Consider the following 19,519-nt stretch of genomic DNA (forward strand, 5'->3'; position numbering starts at 1 on the left):
TCCTCTTCCAGAATCCTAGTTAGTAAATAGAAACCGTACAAACTACTTTTATTCCAGAATTGTTCGCTTCCCATGACAGTAAGTTCTAATACCTGAGAAGGATTATATCCTTGTTTTGAGAAGGGCAGGAATTCCATCTTGTACCAGCAGGGCTCCTCAGTGGGGTTGGAACTTTCTAATCCACAATTTAACGCCATTCTCTCTGCATTCATAGTGGGACAAATGATAGATGGGGTTCTTGGGCATGACTGGACCAGTGAAGAGGAAGGATAACTCTGGAATAGGCTTCCTTCATATGCTAAACAAATAATACTAGATTTCAAAATTAAATTTCAGATTAATTTTAAGATTATTCTCTTAAAATGTTGATGGTGCTTGTGTTTGAGTGAATTTCCCTGGGAGTCTGTTATTGAGCAAGAGAAGACTGTTTTTGGCAAAGAGAAGAAAGGATGCAGGGAGATATGTCCAGACCTAAAGACAAATGGAAATGTTGGGAAGGGAATGAGGAGGGTTTGAGAAAATTTGATTTATAGTGGTCCTTGACTGGGATGGAAAGGAAGAAAGGGGAAAGCACTGGAATAAGAAGACTTAAGTCATCATGTTGAGCTTTCTTGCAGTTCCTCCTGAAATTAGAGATCAAGATAAGGTGACAAATACATCTGTGGTTGTTCATCACCCTGTAAGTCTCTTCTGTGAAGTAACTGGTAACCCCTCTCCAGTCATCTCCTGGTATAAGGATGATATCCAGGTATGTTGAATTAATCAAACTGTGGACTTTTGAGGGTTTGGTATGAGAATTCATTCAAAATAAATACAGATAAATGCCTTTATGTAAGTTTAAGCGCTCTAAGAAGACCATGCAAAAAGGCAGCTAAATATGGTTCATCCATTAATTCTGTAAGTCAAATATAAACTCTTTATTTTCAGTATTCCCTTAGGAATTGACCTTGGCAATCCCCCAGTATTGTAGATTCTAATCCTTGCAGAGGGGACCAATACTGCCATTTTTTTCATTCTGTAGATGGAGAAATAAGAACTTTTGGAGGTGAATTGAATTCCTCAGGATTATCCTTGAGTCCTCTGTTTCCACTTGTTGCTGATAAGTCGTAGCTTAAGATGAGGACAGGTCCCTTTATGCACTCCTGGGACTGCCCATTGCTGCCTCTTGGAGTTCCCCACTCCCTGCCCTAGGCTGAGCTATAAACCATATTGAATACATTGCAGCAGGGCAGGAGATTAGTGCTGAAACTGAAAGGGGAAACAGATTATCCTTCCACTAAAACTACCATTTTCTTATAAAAATCCAGCTGTGATACTTGGCTGCTGTAGCTTGGATCACATAAGGCTAATGTCTCGGGTTCCTCTAAGGTTGTGGAAAGCAGTGCTCTCCAGATTTTGCACAATGGGAAGATACTGAAGCTCCTGAAAGCTACTACTGAGGACGCAGGACAGTATTCATGCAAAGCCATAAACGTAGCTGGAAGTTCTGAGAAGCTGTTTAACCTCCATATACTTGGTTAGTTCCATGGCTTTGGGGTTGGTTTTTGTTTGGTTTGGGTTTTAGTTGGTGATTGGAAAAACAGTTGATATTTAAGAAGCCAATAAATTTCAGCTCATTATAGATTCTTCTACTCACTGCCCACAAATTATTGGCTGCTGAAGCACTGAGTGCTTAAACTTTGCCATTTTTGTAGCAACACAGACAAAATATTGCTTTTGATTTCTGGGCTTTGGTGCTTTGTTTTGTATTTGGGGTGTGCAGTGTGATGTAGGGGTGTTCCCTGGTACAGTTCACCAGTGCAGGTGTGGAAGTGCTTGTCACAATAGACACGCTGTTGTGATTTGCAGAATTCCCTCTGCAGTAAACACTAAAGGTGTTTTAAGGGAATAGTAAAATCCAGCTGCATTCCCTTCAGTCACAGGGCACAGGTTCCCTGGCTAAATACCAGTCTTTCCTTAATGTTTGTCTTTTTGAAGTTCCACCGAGCATAATAGGTGCCGATAGCCCTGGTGAAGTGGCAGTCATCCTCAACCAGGAAATCCGTCTGGAATGCAGAGCCAAAGGCTTCCCTGATCCTGACATTCACTGGTTCAAGGATGGCAAGTGAGTATATTGCAGCTTTTATAGTTTGTGTCAGGCTCTTCCTCTCCTAGAGCAGAGAGGAAGGAGGTGCAATGTTTAATTACTTTGTGTTAACTTAATGTCACAGAATTTGGGATGGTGTGAGGTAGTAAATTCTTTAATCAAAACTTAACATCCCACTTTCCTTTCTGAACTCACCCATTATTGGCACTTGCAGAGCAGATTTTGGGTTTTTGGCGAGAGATGGTGGTTGAAGTAAGATAAGCAGAACCATTTCTTTGAGTTTTTTCTGTGAGTTATTCTACCTGGATTATTTTTCAAACATTATTAATTAAAAATGTAGTTGTTTAGCTGAGGTGATTTTTTCAGTGGTAGATAGAACTCATATCAGATGTTTTGTTGCTGGCTAGTGCCTTGTGCAGTTCTGCATATATACATTAAAGGTCTGAAAGGTTATATGTACATATATATGTTTGAAAACATTTATAGCCTGCATGTTTTCAGTTCTTCATCTCATCTTCCAGGAAAGCACAGCAGAAGAATTCTTAAACATTACCTTAAAACCCAGCTGGGCTGGGTGTTTTTGGTGTTTAACAAGGTGGTTTAGTATAGGCATTGCTCACGACTCACAGATACTCTGCTGTGACAGTTCCTTACCCTTTGCTGTGGATGTGCTGTTCTTGTGTAGTACTTGACATTTCGTTATCAGCAAAAGCCTGGCCTGACTAAATAAATTAGGAAAAGGAGCTGAGGTCAGGTGTGTGACTCTGGCTCTGGCATCCTGGAGGTCTGAGAAAAGTACTTTTTGTGGTTTGGTTTCTTTTAGAAGTCAGGAGTAGAGTTAATCATAATAGCTTGTCACTGCATGTTGGTTCTTGTGATTAAAGCTATTAATTTAGTCTAAATGGCACTCTGGAATGGTACAATTATTGCCACCAAAGGACCTCTTCTTCTTACTGTCAGTTTAAATCAGTGCTGAAAGGGTGGGGGCAGAATTCTGTGAAGCAAAATGGTCTCTGTTTCAGGCCCTTGTTTTTGGGTGATCCCAATGTTGAGCTCCTGGACAGGGACCAAGTTCTCCAGATCAAGAGTGCTCGCAGGGTTGACAAGGGTCGCTACCAGTGCAGTGCCACCAACACTGCTGGCAAACAAGTGAAGGAGGTCAGGCTCATTGTCCACGGTAAGTTTATGGAATGCCTGATCCCAGAAGATCCTCTTGTTCTACTCTTAAGGTTTCTGTTTGAATGGAGATACTCAGGCAAATGCAAACTAAGTCTCTGATGCTACAAAGTTTGTGTGTAAATTTAATTTAATAGTCATGTGTTCACAAACCGACCTTTTTAAGTATTTTTATGTATGAAGTTAAGTAGGGATGTAGTTTTTGCAGGGTTGGAAAAACACTCTGAAATGTTGCTTATATGCTTCTTTTTCTAATTAGTGAAAGTAAAAAATCTTGAAGGTGTTCTCAGATCGTGCTGTTAGTTTCAACTGAATTTTTATTATCATGTTGTCTTCATTGTTTTAATCTTAGGGAGGGGAAAATTATTAAGATTTTGATTTTAATACACATTTGGTCTTATTTTTCTTAACCTGGTGCCAGGATGACACCCTGTACTTCATGGGACTCACAAATTCTCGTGCCTGGAGTGTGAAGTTTAGGGATTTGAGTCTGTTAGCTCTCGAGTCCTCCCTTGCTATGGATTTGTTCCTGAACGTTGTGTGTGTTTTTCTGAACTTGATGTGCATTATTTCCCTCATCTGGGACATTTGTAAAACACAGAACACCCATAGGCACAGGAATGTGGCTGCACACCAGTCTTGGTGAGACCTTTTTCTATCAGGAACAAAGAGAATCCTGGGAGGACTTTCAGGGGATTGTGGCTGTTCTGAGATTAGAGGAATAAAACAGCTTCCCCCACTTCCCCACAGGTAAAATCCTTGCAGATGAGTAGATTTATTTCAGGTTCTTCAAGAAAGATGAATTTGTGACAGCAGAATGGAACTTCTCTTTACTTTTGTATTTCTCATTAGTCACTAGACAAACAGAAGCCCACAGAATAGGTGAGGAACCTCAGTGCTAATTCTTGCTAGTTCTTACTTTGTTTTAGCTGTTTAGCCCTGCTTTTGGCTTTGATATTTTCCCAAAACACCATATTAAAACCATTCCTCATCTCTAATAGAGAAGTGCAGTTGCCGTTGAACTGGGTGCGTTTCAGGGTATTCAGTGGATTTGGGGTTTTTGATACAAAACATGTTTAATTAGTAAATATTTCATTGTGTTTTGGTAACTGCAGGACCTGTCTCAGGTGGGGATCCATCCCTTAACAGACACTTTGCATTTCTGCAGTGGTGTTCTCAATGACCACTGTGGAAGTCAGAGGAATCTGTGGATGTACTGAGCATGTTTGGCAGCAGAGGAGTCAATGTGTCTGCCAGATGTGTCTGGTCCTTTCAGCAGCCATAAATTTAGTCGTTGCCAATTGCACTGTGTTTTTATTGCTTCTATAGAGATTTACGGACTCTTTATATTGGCTGATTTACACAAGAGCTTGTTTGCTAGAAAAATCCAAGTCCTGCTGCCTAGAGAACGAGGGAAATGACTATGGGCCAAAAAGCTTCAAAAATAGGAACATAAAGCAAGACTATTAAGCTCATACTTAGTCTCAAAGTAACTGACTTCATCCTCAAAAGTTTGAAGCATGGAGCAGTTCCCACTGACGTTGTGGAGGCTCTTGGGTGTGTTTGGTATTTTCAATAGCAGGATCCTTGCTGGGAAGATGCACCTCCCAAGGCATCCAGGGATTGCTCTTTCTTTGGAGACAGGGAAAAGGGCTACCCAACTGCATTGCAGGAGGCATGGAGGCCCAGCTGTCCTCACCTGCCTCAGGTTGGAGCCTGATGGCCTTTTTTTTTGTGTTCTCTTCATGTTTTCTACCCCGTGTGGCTTGAAGAACTGTACAGGTGATAGATGAGCTCTGCTGGGCAAAGAACCAAACAAAGCACAGCAGGAAGAGTTGGAAGGCTGATGAAGATATTTTATTCTTACAGCATTCTAATGTTTTGTTTAAATCTGCACATAGTTTGTAGTCTAAGGCTTTAATGTTGTTGTTTTTGTCTTTTGAATTAGTCCCCCCCAGTATTAAGGGAGGAAACATTACCACAGAAGTATCTGTGCTCCTCAACAACCTGATAAATCTGGAATGTGAAACCAAGGGAATCCCTGTGCCCACCATCACCTGGTACAAGGATGGGCAGCGTGTGATTTCCAGCCCCCAGGCTCTGTATGTGGACAGAGGGCAGTTCCTGCAGATCCCAAGGGCACAGGTGTCAGACTCTGCCCAGTACTCGTGTCGCGCCAGCAGCACTGCGGGGGCCACAGAGAAGCTCTTCCACGTGGATGTCTATGGTGAGGGACAGCTCCTGGGCTGCCTTACTGCTCCCGCAGAACGGCTGAGGAAGAGATCTTCAGCCTCTGCTGCCTGGCAGTGGCTCTGATTAAATTCTGGCCTCTGTTGGCAGGGCTGTGTAGAGGGAGATTTAGACCTTCTGCTTTATGGGACTCTCCGACAGCTCTTGACTTCATGGAATCATAAAATGGTGTGGGTTGAAAGGGCCCTTAAAGCCCATCCAGTCCCACCCCTGCCATGGGTAGGGACACCTTCCACTAGCCCAGATTTGCTCCAAGCCCCATCCAACCTGGCCTTGGACACTGCCAGGGATCCAGGAACAGCCACAGCTTCTCTGGGCACCCTGTGCCAGGGCCTTCCCACCCTCACAGGGAGCAATTCCTTCCCTATATGCCATCTAACCCTGCCCTCCCTTCACTGGGCTTGGTGCCATGCTTTCTTCTACTTAGCTATTTCTCTTCCATGTATTTCCATTCTCTATCTCACATCTGCATGCTAAGAAATACTTAGTTGAAAGAACCATTCTGGATGGGATCTTTACTGTACTCCTTTAAGTCCTTCTTGTCTAGTTCTTCCCTCTTAAAGTACTGCATATCCTCTGTTTTGTACAGCTGGTCAATTTTGAGCTACATCGTCTGACTTCTCTGGTTTGCCTTGCCCCAGCAGCAAATTTTCACGTGAAATTGTGCGTGACGTGATGGCAGATGGAGCCAGAGTGGGTGGAACAAGACCATTTTCTCTTAATACATTTTCTGGCTACAGAATTAATGGCTTGCAATATATTTCTTCCTTTCTGCAGTTCCTCCAGTAATTGAGGGCGATGCTGACACAGCCCAGAGCAGGCAGGTGGTTGCTGGGAATTCCCTGACGCTGGAGTGTAAGGCTGCTGGCAACCCTCCCCCTCTCCTGACCTGGCTAAAAGATAGAGTTCCTGTGAAAGCAAGTGACAAGCTCCGTGTCCTGGCTGGGGGGAAGCAGCTGGAGATCCTGAACGCTGTCGAGGCAGACCAGGGCCAGTACTGGTGTGTGGCCACAAGCATAGCTGGAGAACAAGAAATCAAGTATGACGTTGAAGTCTTAGGTGTGTGAGCTGCAGATTTATCAGGTTCCCATAAACCTAAAGTGAAAAAATGTCCATAAAATCTATGGTTTTATTTCTGTTGGTATTAATATTTTAAGATGAGTTAGTCATGCTCTGTGTCTAGCTGAACTAGCACTGCACAAGTTTTCTGTTCAGGGCTACAGGGCAGTTTAAGACTTGTACTTTCAGGTTAGTTCTTGAAGGATTTTTGTACATGTGGTAGGTAAATATTCTCAGCAACCTATAAAATTCTTACTTGTCTTCAAGAAGAACATCACAGAAATCCATTAGAAATATCACCTAGCAGCTGCCTCTGGGAGAGGACATTTTTCTCTGAATTTGTGTTGTGCAAGTTTTAAACCTTATACTGAAAAAAAACCCAACTTTTTCTTCTGTATATCTTGAATCCATTACACAGTCTGTATCTCAGCAGTCCCTTCTGAATGTCTTGAGGTCTTCTCCTGACATGGAAGAGAACTGTAAAGAACTGATTTTTAGGTTTTGCTCACTTGAAAATAATACTGAATGCAGATGCAGAGCATCCCTTCTGCTTCTGCAGGTAAATGTCACTGGTTGTTATCGTAGAGGAGCTGTGTGGCAGTGCTCCCTTCCCAGAGAGGATGAGACAGGGTGAAGAGGACCTGGAAGACAATCCTCTGCATCTTTGTTTTGCTGACAAAGGGTGCCAAAAGCACCCTCCCTTCCCTTCCTTTCACAAGGCTGTTTTGACAGAATCTGGAAAACACAACCAAACAAGAAAGTAAAAAAGTGAGAGCAGTGATTTGCAGCCACAGAATGTCGCTAGGCGGATGTTTCCCTTCAGAAAGGAACAGTGGTTCATAATGAATCAGTGTGTGTTTAACAGTGCTATTTGAGAGAGACTTGTTTGAAATTTTCTGATGTGTAAATGTTTCTCTTGGTGGATTTTCCTCTGTTACAGTGCCACCATTTGTGGAAGGTGGGGATGAGCTCTTGGGCTACATTGTGATTCTCCACAGCCCTTTGGAGCTGGATTGTTCAGCAAGAGGGACACCCTCACCAACTATCACGTAAGGGCACTGGTATGACAGTAGAAAAATAGAAATAAATCTGCTGGTTGGTTAGGTGAGCTTAATGAGCCACCTGTGTTAATCAGTGGTGGTTAATGAGTAGAAGACAAACTCCTGGCTCCAGTGATAGCACCATCAGGCACTCACTTGGCAACATCAGGATTTCATTTTAAAGTAGTTTGGTTTGTTGTGCCAATATTCATGTCCTGGAGATGAGGATAGAAAAGAAGAGCAGAGAAAACTTTGTCCTTTGCTAATGCAACTTAATGTCCCCTTTGTTCTGCCACCCATGATTGCTTTTGCTTTGGGAATTCCTCTCTGCCTCTGGTGGTATCTGCTGTCACCTTTCTGGCACTGTTTTTAGTGGCCATTCCCTAATACTCCCTTCTGATAAACCCTACAATTTGTGGCACTCAGACACGAGGAATACAACCTGATGCTTCCAGACTTCTCTAGAAATGCAAACAGAGTTACTGAGACATTCTGTTTAATAGAATTGTGCCTATTTTAAGATTGTTGTTGATCTTACTTTCAATGACTACTGAAATGGAACTTTCTTTTTGGTAGATGGTTCAAAGATGGTCAGCCAGTTGGAGAGGAGGCTGGACACAAGGTCTTACTAAATGGACAGAAACTTGTCATCTCTCAAGCTCAAGTGTCAGACAGCGGCCGCTATAAATGTGTGGCTGCAAACAAGGCGGGAGAACATGAAAAGGAATTTGATGTTACAGTGCATGGTAGGTTACTCAAGGTGGGCAGGAAGCAGCAGACTGCTTTTGTTTCAAATTGCTGGCAAGAAGGTGCTCAAACTTTTTATAAATGTTTATTTGCATTAGCAGGTTGTAAAACTGGAGAGGAGATTAGATGAAATAGAATCATAGAATGGTTTGAGTTGGACACCAGCCATGGCAAGGGACACCTTCCACTAGATCTGGAAGTAGAAGTAAAGCTGCACTTACCTCTGGGACACTGCTTCTCTATATTTAAATGTGCATATTTAAATGAGGCAATGTTTTTTTCTGGTGCTTTTTGCAGTTCCTCCAACCATTAAATCGGCTGGGCCTTCTGAGAGAGCAGTTGTGCTCCACAAGCCTGTGACACTGCAGTGCATAGCCAGTGGCATCCCCAGCCCTTCCATAACCTGGTTAAAAGATGGACAGCCAGTAAACACAGCCAGGGGAAATATCAGAGTAAGCATGATTCTTTTATGGGATCCAAACCATGGAAGATAATTGCTGTAAGTTATGCATGTTAGTGCTTCCTTTCCTTTTGCTTCTCTCACACTGTAATGCAAAAGTGCTCAAGAGCCATCCTGCAGAGTGAGGGGCGTTCTGCCTGAGGGTGGTGTCTCAGGTAATAGCGGTGTTCAGTAGACTGAATCTCACTAGACACCTGATATCAGAAGAGTCCATGACTGGAAATTCAGAATCTGTCTCCTTTCAGTTGTACTTAGCCCTTCAAGGTCAAATGCTTATCTGCTGATTGTGAGGTGGCTCTAGCCACTCATCCCTTTGAGGTGGGATTAGCAGAGCTGTTCTGTGGTCACTGAAGCAGCTACCTGTAAGAAGCTGCTGAGTTTCCTGTAAGTTTCCTGGTGAGATCCTGCCTTTCCATGAAGAGCCCTCCCCAGTGCTCGCATGTTCCGAGGGTGAGTGCTTGCAGTGGCTTTGATTCCCCATGGCTGGAGCAGTTTTTGGTACCTTGCCTGCAGTCTCCTCTGCCTGTCTGCCCCTCACCAGCCAGGTCTCCTCACACCTGTACAGCTCCTGATGCTGCTGTCCCAGGGAAATCTCTGACCAAGCAATCCTTGTTCCATGGTTGGGAGGGGATGAGCCTGGCCGTGTCCACTCACCCCGAGCGGCTGTGCCGGGGGCAGGGGTGTCACACGGCTCCTCTCTGTGTTTGGGAACAGCTGGAGGCCTCGGGCCGTGTCCTGCAGCTTGGCAAGGCCCTGCCCGGAGATGCCGCCCGCTACACCTGCGTGGCCACCAACGCTGCGGGAGAGGCCCAGCAGCACACCCGGCTCCACGTGCACGGTAACGCGCCCAAACGGGGCTGTCCACGCGGCTCTTGCACCTGGGCTCACCTTGCTCTGGCTTTTCTCCTGGCTCTGCACATCCACCTCTCAGTTCTCTTTCTCTGTCCCACTCCATTAGTAGGGAGTGAGTGCAAAAACTGGCTTTTGTGGAGTTTGGCCTCTCTCCTGTAATACCAAAGGATACAGAAATGAATGAATGTCTTTCCAGGTACCTCTGCTGCTCAGAGGTATCCCAAAAAGTCAAACACATTCCTACTAACCCACCCCTCAGAAGGGCACTCTGTGTTCCTGAATCAATGTGTGATATACCACCGCTGTCATTACTAATTTCATCCAAGGTTTTTGTGGATATTGGTATTCCCCGTGACCCTGGGAAATGGGAAATTTTTACAGGAATAACTTTTCTGAGAAAGGAACATTTTCTTGTGCGGGGATTTTTCACCCTGTTTAAGAGAATTTTCTTTTGCAGCTAAAAACAATAGAAGAAGAATCAGGGAAACTTGAGAAGCTGTTGTTTGCATGTGAATTTAATAAATGCTCTCACCATGATTTACATATATTTGGCTTAGAAGTGGTCACGAAGTGTTGTGCATTGCTGATGTGACCCAGTCCTCAAAGGAGGGGTGGGAATCCTCAGGAGGTGCAGGAATAGACTGTGGCAATATTTTCACAGAGTATGGCTACGTTGACTTTTATTGCCAAACCAAGCCAGTAACTGGAAGGCGTTAAATTGAAGCGAGGAGAGGTTGCAGAGTCTCTGTGGGTGGGACTTAGAAAGAGGAGCCACATTCAGACTGTGATAATTGCATCACAACTAACTTCAGTGTCAATCCCATGCTCATAAAGCTCTCCTTTGCTCTGTCTTCATGTTCAAACTGTTACTATCTGGCATTTCTGTCATGTTTCAGATTTTGGAACTTCAGGAAGGTAAAAGCTGTCTACACTACTCAGTTTACTATCACCAGCTGAAGTGAGAGGAGCTTGCCACGAGAAAGAATTGCTGTTCTGTGTTGTGTACCCGTTACTTGAAAATCTTTAAGTTCCATTTTTCCTGGAAAAAAAATTAAAATTAGTAAAAATAATGTTTTATTCCTCTTACCACTAATGAGATTATATAATTAGAGAGTATTCCCATTTCAGAGATGAAATTTCTGGAGAAATTCCTTGGTCACCCAGCAGTTGAAGCTTGTGCAACTCATTGCCCAAAGTTTCTCCACGGTAGATGACTTTGTGATCATATGCTCTGCTAGCTGGGTGGCTGAATTAATGGAAACCTGCTGCTTTTGTCTCTTCCCAGAACCACCCAGTTTGGAAGATGCAGGAAAAATATTAAATGAAACAGTGGTGGTGAACAATCCAATCCATCTTGAATGCAGAGCATCTGGGAACCCTCTGCCAGGTATCCATGTGCACCTCAGGGAACATCTCATCAGGAGTTTCACTTTCATGTGTCTTTGGAAAGTAATGGATATGCTGAATGTGGAGCTAATTGTGTGATTTTAAACCAGCTAGAAACTGTGTGATGGGAAATGTCAATGTATGGGCTGACATGGAGGGAGGATTGAGGAATTCAGTGATCCCCACTGATAAATGAGTGAAAACACATCACAAGGATAATCTATTCCCTTGTGATGCCCTGTCCACAGACAAGAGCACTATTTGATTTCTACTGAATGAGTTTTAAACACATCCACTTTGATCTCCTGTCAGTTCAGTATTTGTTAGTGTAAGGCAGACCTGAAATACTTTATGGATTGAGTGTGCCTGTCAAGTGTGCTCATGTCTAGGACTTCTTTACCTAGCAAGATATAAAAAGACATATTGTTATGAGAGCAACTTGCTGTATTAATTAATGTAGGGCAAAACAGGGGGAATTGTTAATAAGAGCTTATATCTAATATAGCAAATTATTCTCATGCTGATTATAGCAACGTTTTCAGATGTGCATCCAGCTTCTCCTTTTCTGCCTTTTTAAGAATTAATTCACAGCAAGGTATTATTTTGTAGAATAATTTATTCTTACATTAAAAAAGTTGAAATATTGAGGAAGTAAAATGTGATAAAAGCATAAGAATTTTATGTCTATTTTACGCTCCTTTTAAATTTTTTCTCCTTTATCCTCCAAATTTTCAGTTATTGTAGTTATCAACAACTAAAACGATGGATTTCAGATAATTTATGCAGTAAGAACAGTTTGGTCACCCCTGATGTGATGCAATGGCACATCCTATTGTCAAGATATAACATGAGTCAGGAAAGTCAGAGCACAGCATCCCACTGGAAAAGAGAGAAGCTGTGTGCAAGTCTTATCTGTCAGTCAGGCCAGAGCACTTAGTGGGTGTGAGTCTTTCCCCAAAACCCCTTTGTGTATTATTGATAATCCTTCCATGAGCACTAATTTCATCTGAGTAGTGAAGTGGTGCCCCCAAAGTCTCAATGACCCATTCTCCTGATGGATGGTGCCATCTTTTGGCTGAGATGCAAAATCTGCAGATTTTCTTGGTTGTCAACTTCCTATAAAATTTTCTTCTGCAGTAACACCAAGTTTTCTGCTCTTTATTTTCAGATTTTTGATCTGCCAGTTGCACTTTGATTTGCTTGCTTAAGTTTTGATTCTTTGTCCAGGTAGTTCAGTTTAATGTAGTGATAATTTAAGGTAAAAGGTAAAAAAAATTGATATGTGTTATAGAATCCCTGGATGGATCCTCTATCTATACCCTATTATATATATATCTATAATATATAGGGATATTATAGTATCCCTGAATGGTTTGGGTTGGAAGGGACCTGAAAGCTCATCTCCTTCCATCCCTCTGCCATGGGCAGGGACACCTTCATATTTTTGTGTGGTTTTAAACAGCTGCTCTTTACCGTAGTATAAAATAGGTAAATTTCCTATAATTTGCTTTGTATGATAATTTCTCAATTTCACAACAGTTTTCCATAAATATATGGGGGGTGTGGATGATGGTGTCAGATTTGCTGTTAAATTGTGGGGCACAGTCAGCAAATCTTCCTATTTCCTGATTTTCTGTTCCATTTTATTATTCTTAATCACGACTAACGCTGCCATTGACTGTTAAACGTTGGCGTGTGCATGAAAGCTGAGGTGGCCAGTGTGACAGCTCTGTGGTGCCACGTGTTCTGGGGCTGTCAGTGATTTGTCCCCGCTCTCCCCTGCAGCCGTGTCGTGGTCCAAGGACGGGCGCGCTCTGGGTGACCGGGGACAGGTGCTGCGCATCGAGGGCGCGCAGGTGGCCGACTCCGGCCTCTACAGGTGCCTGGCTGCCAACGCCGCGGGCACGGCCGAGCTGCTCTACAGCCTCCAGGTCCATGGTGAGTGCACAGCCAGGGAACTGCCACTCCTGGGGCTCGGGGAACACTTCTGAGAGCCTTGAGTCCCAGTGAGCACTGGGCATTGCCCAGTGCTGCCAAGGCCACCACTGATCTGTGTCCCCAAGTGCTACATCCACATGGCTTTTAAAGCCCTCCAGGGATGGGGACCCCACCACTGCCCCAGGCAGCTGTGCCAGTTGCTGCCTACCCTATCCATGAAGAAACTTGTGCTAATATCCAAATTAACCTCCCTACCCCCAGCACAACTTGAGGCTGCTTCCTCTTGCCCTGTATTGTGACACTTAGGAAGAATACATGCAAGCTCCACCTTTGCTTTCCTCCTTTTCCAGTCTGCTTAACAGACTTGGTGTCACTCATCACATGATTGCGGAATCCCAGGGTGGTTTGGGTTGAAAGGAACCTTTCAGCCCATCCAGTGCCAGCCCCTGCTGTAGGCAGAGACACCTCTCACTAGCCCAGGTTGCTCCAAGCCCTGTCCAGCCTGGCCTGGGACACTTCCAGGGATCCAGAGGCAGCCACAGCCTCTCTGGGAATTCCATTCCAGGGCCCTCCCCACCCTCACAACCAAGATTTCCTTCCCAATATCCCATCTAACCCTGTCCTCTGGCAATGGGAAGTCATTCCCCCTTGTCCTGGCACTCCATGCTCTTCACTCTTCTGTTTTCTCACTGATGCTGGCATAGGTGTTTTGAATGTGGAAAATGTGCCAAGGGAAAGCATTCCTAGGAAGAATGAATTTATGGAAGAGGTATTTTGTTTAAGGAATCACTTGAGCAATTTGGAGGCCCGGGCAGTTGCTGGGATTTGTTGTAGGTGACTTTGAAGCTCACAATAGACAAAGGACACAGATCAAATGCTCTTCCATAATCCAAGAGTTTTAAAGAAAACTGTGCTGTGTCCAAGAAGATGAAGTGGAAGTGCGTGGGTGTTTGCTGACATGAGACACCTAAGCAAAAGCCCAGCTGGAGCTTTTCCATTGATTTCAGTGGCTTTTGGATGCGGCCATAATCCAAATTCTTATCTTTGGTACATGCATGTGCGTGTAGCTGGTTTTCTGTGGGAGTCTTCCTTGCAAAAGTGTGGCCCAAATTTGTCATGGTGTCCCCAGCTGAGATGCACACACAGTATATAGTTCCTATTAATGTTAATTAATGACTTGGGCAGCGCGTTTCCATGGATTTAATGACCATCATGGGGAAAACTGATGGCACAAGACACAGTCAATGGCAATTAACCCCACCCAGTGATGAATTCCCAGGAAATCCTTAGAGCTTAAGGTCATTAGTCTAGTTAAATGGAAAATAACCCTGCAGTACACGTGTGTCTTTTTAGGGGTGGCAGAATTTCAGCAGACACGTCCAGAGTTTTCTAAGACACAGAGCTTCCCCTTCTAGAACAGAGTATATGCAGTTGCAGCCACAAGTAATTGCATCAAAGGAACAAATTGCATTGAACTGTCCATGAACCTGCTTCATTCAGCTGGTATCCTGCCAGGCAGACACTAGAGAGGTGCTGGAACTCACCATCCACGGGTTCATCATCCACTGTCCTTGGGGTTTACGAGCTTGAGAAGACAAAACTTAAAGGTTTTGCCCTCTTTAACAGTGGAAGCAATGACTCCTTAATGGAGAACAGGCTCAAATGCCAAGTACTGGAAGTCGTGCTGAACTTATGGAAAGACTGCTCTAGATTTCTGTGAGCAACTGCCTCTGTCAACTGCTGGTCTTATTCACCAGTTTCTGTTGTTAATTGTGTTATTAGATCTTTTTGGCATTAAAAAACAATGCTTGATACCTCAGGCTTAACACTGAATGGAAGGAATCAGGTGGAATGCAAGTTTAGTTAGAATTCATAGGATTTCATTGTTTTAATTTTTTTTTCACTTCTTTTTCCCCACTGTAGCTTTCTCAGGCATTTGACAACAATGAATGCCATTGCACTGCAATAGGAGGAACTCTATGTGTGGGGAAAAGATGAAAAAATTATAAAATCCTGTGCCTTTTTTCTGCCCTTACTGCTATTGGTGAAATATATGTATGAGTGAGAAGAATCACAAAATCATGGAATGGTTTGGGTTGGAAGGGATGTTAAAGCCCATCCAATTCCACCCCCTGCCATGGGCAGGGACACCTTCCACTATCCCAGGTTGCTCCAAGCCCCATCCAGCCTGGCCTTGGACACAACCATAGTGGGGCAGCCACAGCCTGAGTTACAAGTTCTTAGAAGTTGCTAAATTCATTAATGAATCTTATTTTCAGTGCAGAATTTTAAACGTTTTCTCTCCTCACATGGCTGTATGTATGAGTAGCTCACACCATTCTCATCTCTTTGCAGGAGTGACTTGAAACATTAAGTTTTTATCTGATACTGACTTTTAAACTTTATCGCTAAGTTATTAATGATAGGAGCAAACAGAATAGTTTTGATTCTCCTAGTGCATGAAACATCTTCCTTTTTTAATGATTCTTGTCTCCCTTTCTACCAGAGCCCTACAACATTTGCTAGACTGTGTGCCTAGAGTAAGTGCTTTAGATGTTCCATTGCAATGTTTTGTGTCATCAGAGCGGCAGATGTTTTCCAGTCTAATCTGATAAACGTTTCCATATGCTCTGCCAGGCCAATTTATCGCTCTGTGTATGGATTTGCTTTATGTGGTTTATATGGTAAACTCCTTTCTTTAATCCCCACCACTCCTAAAGTCTTTCACAAGGTCTAAATGGAATAGTAGAAGAGTTTGAGGGAATATTTTCTGGCTTTATGGTGTGGTTCCTGGGTTTCACAGCTGTCCTCTGGGCTGTGGGCCCAGTCCTACATACCTTGCTCACAGTAGTTTCACTGCAATTATCTGCCTGCTCATGCTAGGGAAGAGCAGGATCTGGCACAGAGCAAAGACATTACAAGAGTTCAGCAGGAATAACATGAGAAAAGAGAAATAACATCCAAAACTATGCAACCTATTTAATGTTGTTGTGATTAGTACTCTTATGTAGCTGTTACAGCCCTTTTTTCTGTGTATGTTTTTTTCAGTCCCCCCATCCATCTCTGGCAGCAGTGACATGGTGACAGTCGTGGTCAATAATGCAGTGAGACTGGAGTGTGAAGCCAGAGGCATCCCTGCCCCTATCCTGACGTGGCTGAAGGATGGGAGCCCTGTGTCCAGCGTCAGCAATGGCCTCCAGGTACCAGGGACAGATCCTGCTCTATGGTGTTCCCTCTTGTGGGAGGAGGCTTTTAAGTCAGGGCAGTTTAATGGAAGAGAATAAGATGGAGGATTTGGAATAATAGTATAAGGCCTTTTGGTCTGGGTTGTTTGTGTGAGTTTAGGTCCACTTACTGTGTGAAGTGGAAGATAGAGATACATTGAAATAAATGTCATGTAGCTGATGTCATACTGAGTAAATTTGCATCAACAAATTTTCCACTTATGGGCAGAAGAGGAAAATAGACCAAATTCCTCTGCTGAAGAAATCTGGAAAGCTCATTACATACAGCAGTAATTCAGAAAAGAAAACCAGCCTCTGATATAAGGAGATATTTCAGAGGTAAAATGAGAGGCTGTGGTTGGTTTTTGGAAGTTGCTTTTATAATCTGAAAGGGAAGAGGGGGAATCTGTGTTCTGTGGGACCAGCTCAGGGCACAGATAAAAGCTGTGACAGCATGTTTGAAGCTGGTGGGAGGGAGGGGTGTCCAGATCCTGCAATGTCTTGACAATGCCAGGAATTCCTTGGGGACTGGCATGAAGATGGAGTTCTTCTTTTCAAGTCTGGGTTGGAAGAGAACACTGGAGTGCAGGGAGATGGTAGGAAGCAGTGGCAAAACAAGTGTTCCATTTTGAAAGGAGCCCTAGGAGTTCCCCCACCTGTGTTTGGCACTGGGGTGTGCCTGAAGGTGCTGTGCTCCTGTTGCAGGTCCTGTCGGGGGGCCGGGTGCTGGCACTGCCCAGTGCCCAGCTCAGTGACACGGGGACATACACGTGTGTGGCAGTCAACGCTGCGGGGGAGAGCCAGAGGGACATCGACCTCCGCGTGTATGGTGAGTGACAAACGTCTTCCTTTTGGCTCTGAGAGCTTTTCTTCAAGCTTTAATGTAACACTGTGGGCCCAGACCCTGAGCAGCACTGAGTAAAAATAGTCTAAACCTGTAATGGAAGGCCAGGTGAGGAGGAGTGGTTTGTGTATGGAAGTTAAAATGTATATACGCACATCCACCTTCATTTACTAAAGTGGGTAGGTGTGTCCTTCTGTGTATCCTTGAAGAAATGTTACTACATTGAATTTATAAACTACATTGAATTTACAGCAGTGAATTTACAGGTCTAATGCATAAAAGCTCCTTTACAAATGATAAAAGAAAACACGTGTTTGTGTAAACCAGATAGGTCTGCCAGGTGAGAGATATTCTTGGACCCAGTGCTCTGTTGTGTTTATTGCACCAGAAGGAAGTACTGGGAGTTCCCCATCCAGCTCTGCAGTTCCCAAGCCACTCCCAAGCCTTGCTCTGCCTGCCTAAATGGAGGGGACTCTTTTAGTGCTAAATAGTGACACTGTATTGAGTCCAGCCAGTCAGCTCTGTCTCCTTCAAGGAGCAGGAAAGAAGTGTTTTTTCAGTTAGTCAGTTTTCCAGATTATCAGTGAGTTAATTCTGATTTTTTTTTTTTGCCTGAACTCGTGTAAATTCCTCCTCCCTTCTGATTTGGGCAATGCTCTCAGATACCTGGTGGCATTATTGGGACTGTCCTATGGAGGATTTTGGTGAACCCTGTGCGTCCCTTCCAACTCAGGATATTCTGTGATTCTGTGCTTTCTTGTAACTTGTATGAATTTCATCCTGTATTTATTGTAACTTGCATCAGATGCCTTTTCATATTCATAGAATGGTTTGGGTTGGAAGGGAGCTTAAAGCTCATCCAGTCCCACCCCATGCCATGGGTAGGGACACCTCCCACTATCCCAACTTGCTCCAAGCACCATCCACTCTGGTCTTGGATGTTTCCAGGGATACAGGGGAAGCCACAGCTTCTCTGGGCACCCTGTGCCAGGGCCTCCCCACCGTCACAGGGAAGGATTCTTCCCAATATCCCATCTAACCCTGCCCTCTGGAAGGCATTCTAATTGTCCTGTCCCTCCAGGCCCTTGTCCAGAGTCTCTCTCCAGTTCTCTTGGAGCCTCCTTAGGTACTGGAAGGGTCCCTAAGGTCACCCATGTTGTGTTCTCAGAGCCCTTGGATGCTGTGCCAGCAGGGATGCCAGGGAGTGTGACTGTAGCAGGTTTTGAGTTCCCTTGGACATCTCAGAGGATTTGTCCAGCAGCAAAATGAGGATGAACAATAATCTGACATTTGTTTTAGAAATGTTACAGTTCCAGATGTGTAGAGAGGCATTTGGAATTGAGGCACCTTTGGGGTTTTGCTTCTGCTTTCAGAAGGTCAGTGGACTCTGCCAGTCTCCAGCATTATGGCAATCCCCTGTGGAAACCCTTGCAAGAAAAGTTAGGAGTTTGGATGAGTTCTAAGAAGGGGCAGCTGGCCAAGTTATTTGCTCCTGAGTTTGGCTTTCAGAATTGTCTCCCTTGGTTAGGGTACCCCTGACTGAAGTCCTGGTGACTTTTGCATCTGGAAAGGGCAGTTAGAAACCCAGGACTCTGCTCTGGCAAGTGAGCCAAAGTTAATATAGGCTGAAAAATTTCATGTCTAGAGCAAGGAATATCAGGGTCTCCTTTGGACTTTGAGGACAGGTGTGTATGTCTGTGTAATGTGACATAGGTATGTTTATTATTCCTCTTTTATTTTCTGGAACCTCTGTCCATTTTAGCTGGAGGAAATGAAAAGAGTTAGGAGTTGTGTATGTTTAAAATTAATGTTGTATTAGGAGTTGCCCAGGGTTGAGCTCAGCTGCAGGACCAGCTTGAGTGAGGCTGTCACCAAAAAGTAATATTGCTCTTCAGACTTGCCTCATAAGGGCAATCTAATTAAGAAGCCACAAGAGAAAAATTATTTGGAGTAGAGTTGGAGCTGGGTTGGTTGGAAATGTGCACTGAGCCAGGAATTGGAACAAGCTCAGTTACTTACAGTTACTATGAGCATAATTAGATTAATTTTAAACCCCTTCAGATTTCCTTCAGAAATTTCCTTCAGAAATAAGTGCTTTAGTGTCTGTGTCATAAACTCAGTTTCCTTTTGAGCACATTTCAACTCATTGAGCTGAGAGGAACAGTAAATGGTTGAAAAGTCTTTGGAAATAAATTTGCCTTCTGCAGGAATGGATCAGCTTCCAAGTCTCAGTTCCACAATACTCATAAAGAATCTGGACCTTTGTGAGTTCTAGAAAGATAAAAAGATAAACAGATTTTTTTTCACTTACTGTATTTCTTATCCACAGGGACCAGGCTTTTCCCTAAATTATTTCCAAACTGTGAAATCAGCAGCTCTGCTCTGTGCTTCCTGGGCATGAAACACCAAGCTTGATTGTTCCTGGTCTTTCAGGCCACCTCGAGAGCTGTCTTGCTG

The 19,519-nt window shown here is 43.8% G+C and overlaps 1 protein-coding gene across 1 annotated transcript in view; it reads left to right on the forward strand.

Moving 5' to 3' along the window:
* Positions 1-19,519, forward strand: part of HMCN1 (hemicentin 1) — a 163,509-nt gene that overhangs the window by 78,928 nt on the left and 65,062 nt on the right. The window contains exons 27-40 of the mRNA XM_066555326.1: positions 618-748; positions 1,369-1,516; positions 1,978-2,104; positions 3,109-3,263; positions 5,211-5,489; positions 6,290-6,571; positions 7,512-7,620; positions 8,188-8,357; positions 8,656-8,810; positions 9,533-9,656; positions 10,956-11,057; positions 12,842-12,994; positions 16,043-16,194; positions 16,924-17,047. Coding sequence (XP_066411423.1) covers positions 618-748; positions 1,369-1,516; positions 1,978-2,104; positions 3,109-3,263; positions 5,211-5,489; positions 6,290-6,571; positions 7,512-7,620; positions 8,188-8,357; positions 8,656-8,810; positions 9,533-9,656; positions 10,956-11,057; positions 12,842-12,994; positions 16,043-16,194; positions 16,924-17,047 — 2,211 coding nt within the window. The remainder of the gene's footprint in view (positions 1-617; positions 749-1,368; positions 1,517-1,977; positions 2,105-3,108; positions 3,264-5,210; positions 5,490-6,289; positions 6,572-7,511; positions 7,621-8,187; positions 8,358-8,655; positions 8,811-9,532; positions 9,657-10,955; positions 11,058-12,841; positions 12,995-16,042; positions 16,195-16,923; positions 17,048-19,519) is intronic.

Source organism: Molothrus aeneus, chromosome 9, assembly GCF_037042795.1.
Source record: "Molothrus aeneus isolate 106 chromosome 9, BPBGC_Maene_1.0, whole genome shotgun sequence".
Lineage (NCBI taxonomy): Eukaryota > Metazoa > Chordata > Aves > Passeriformes > Icteridae > Molothrus > Molothrus aeneus.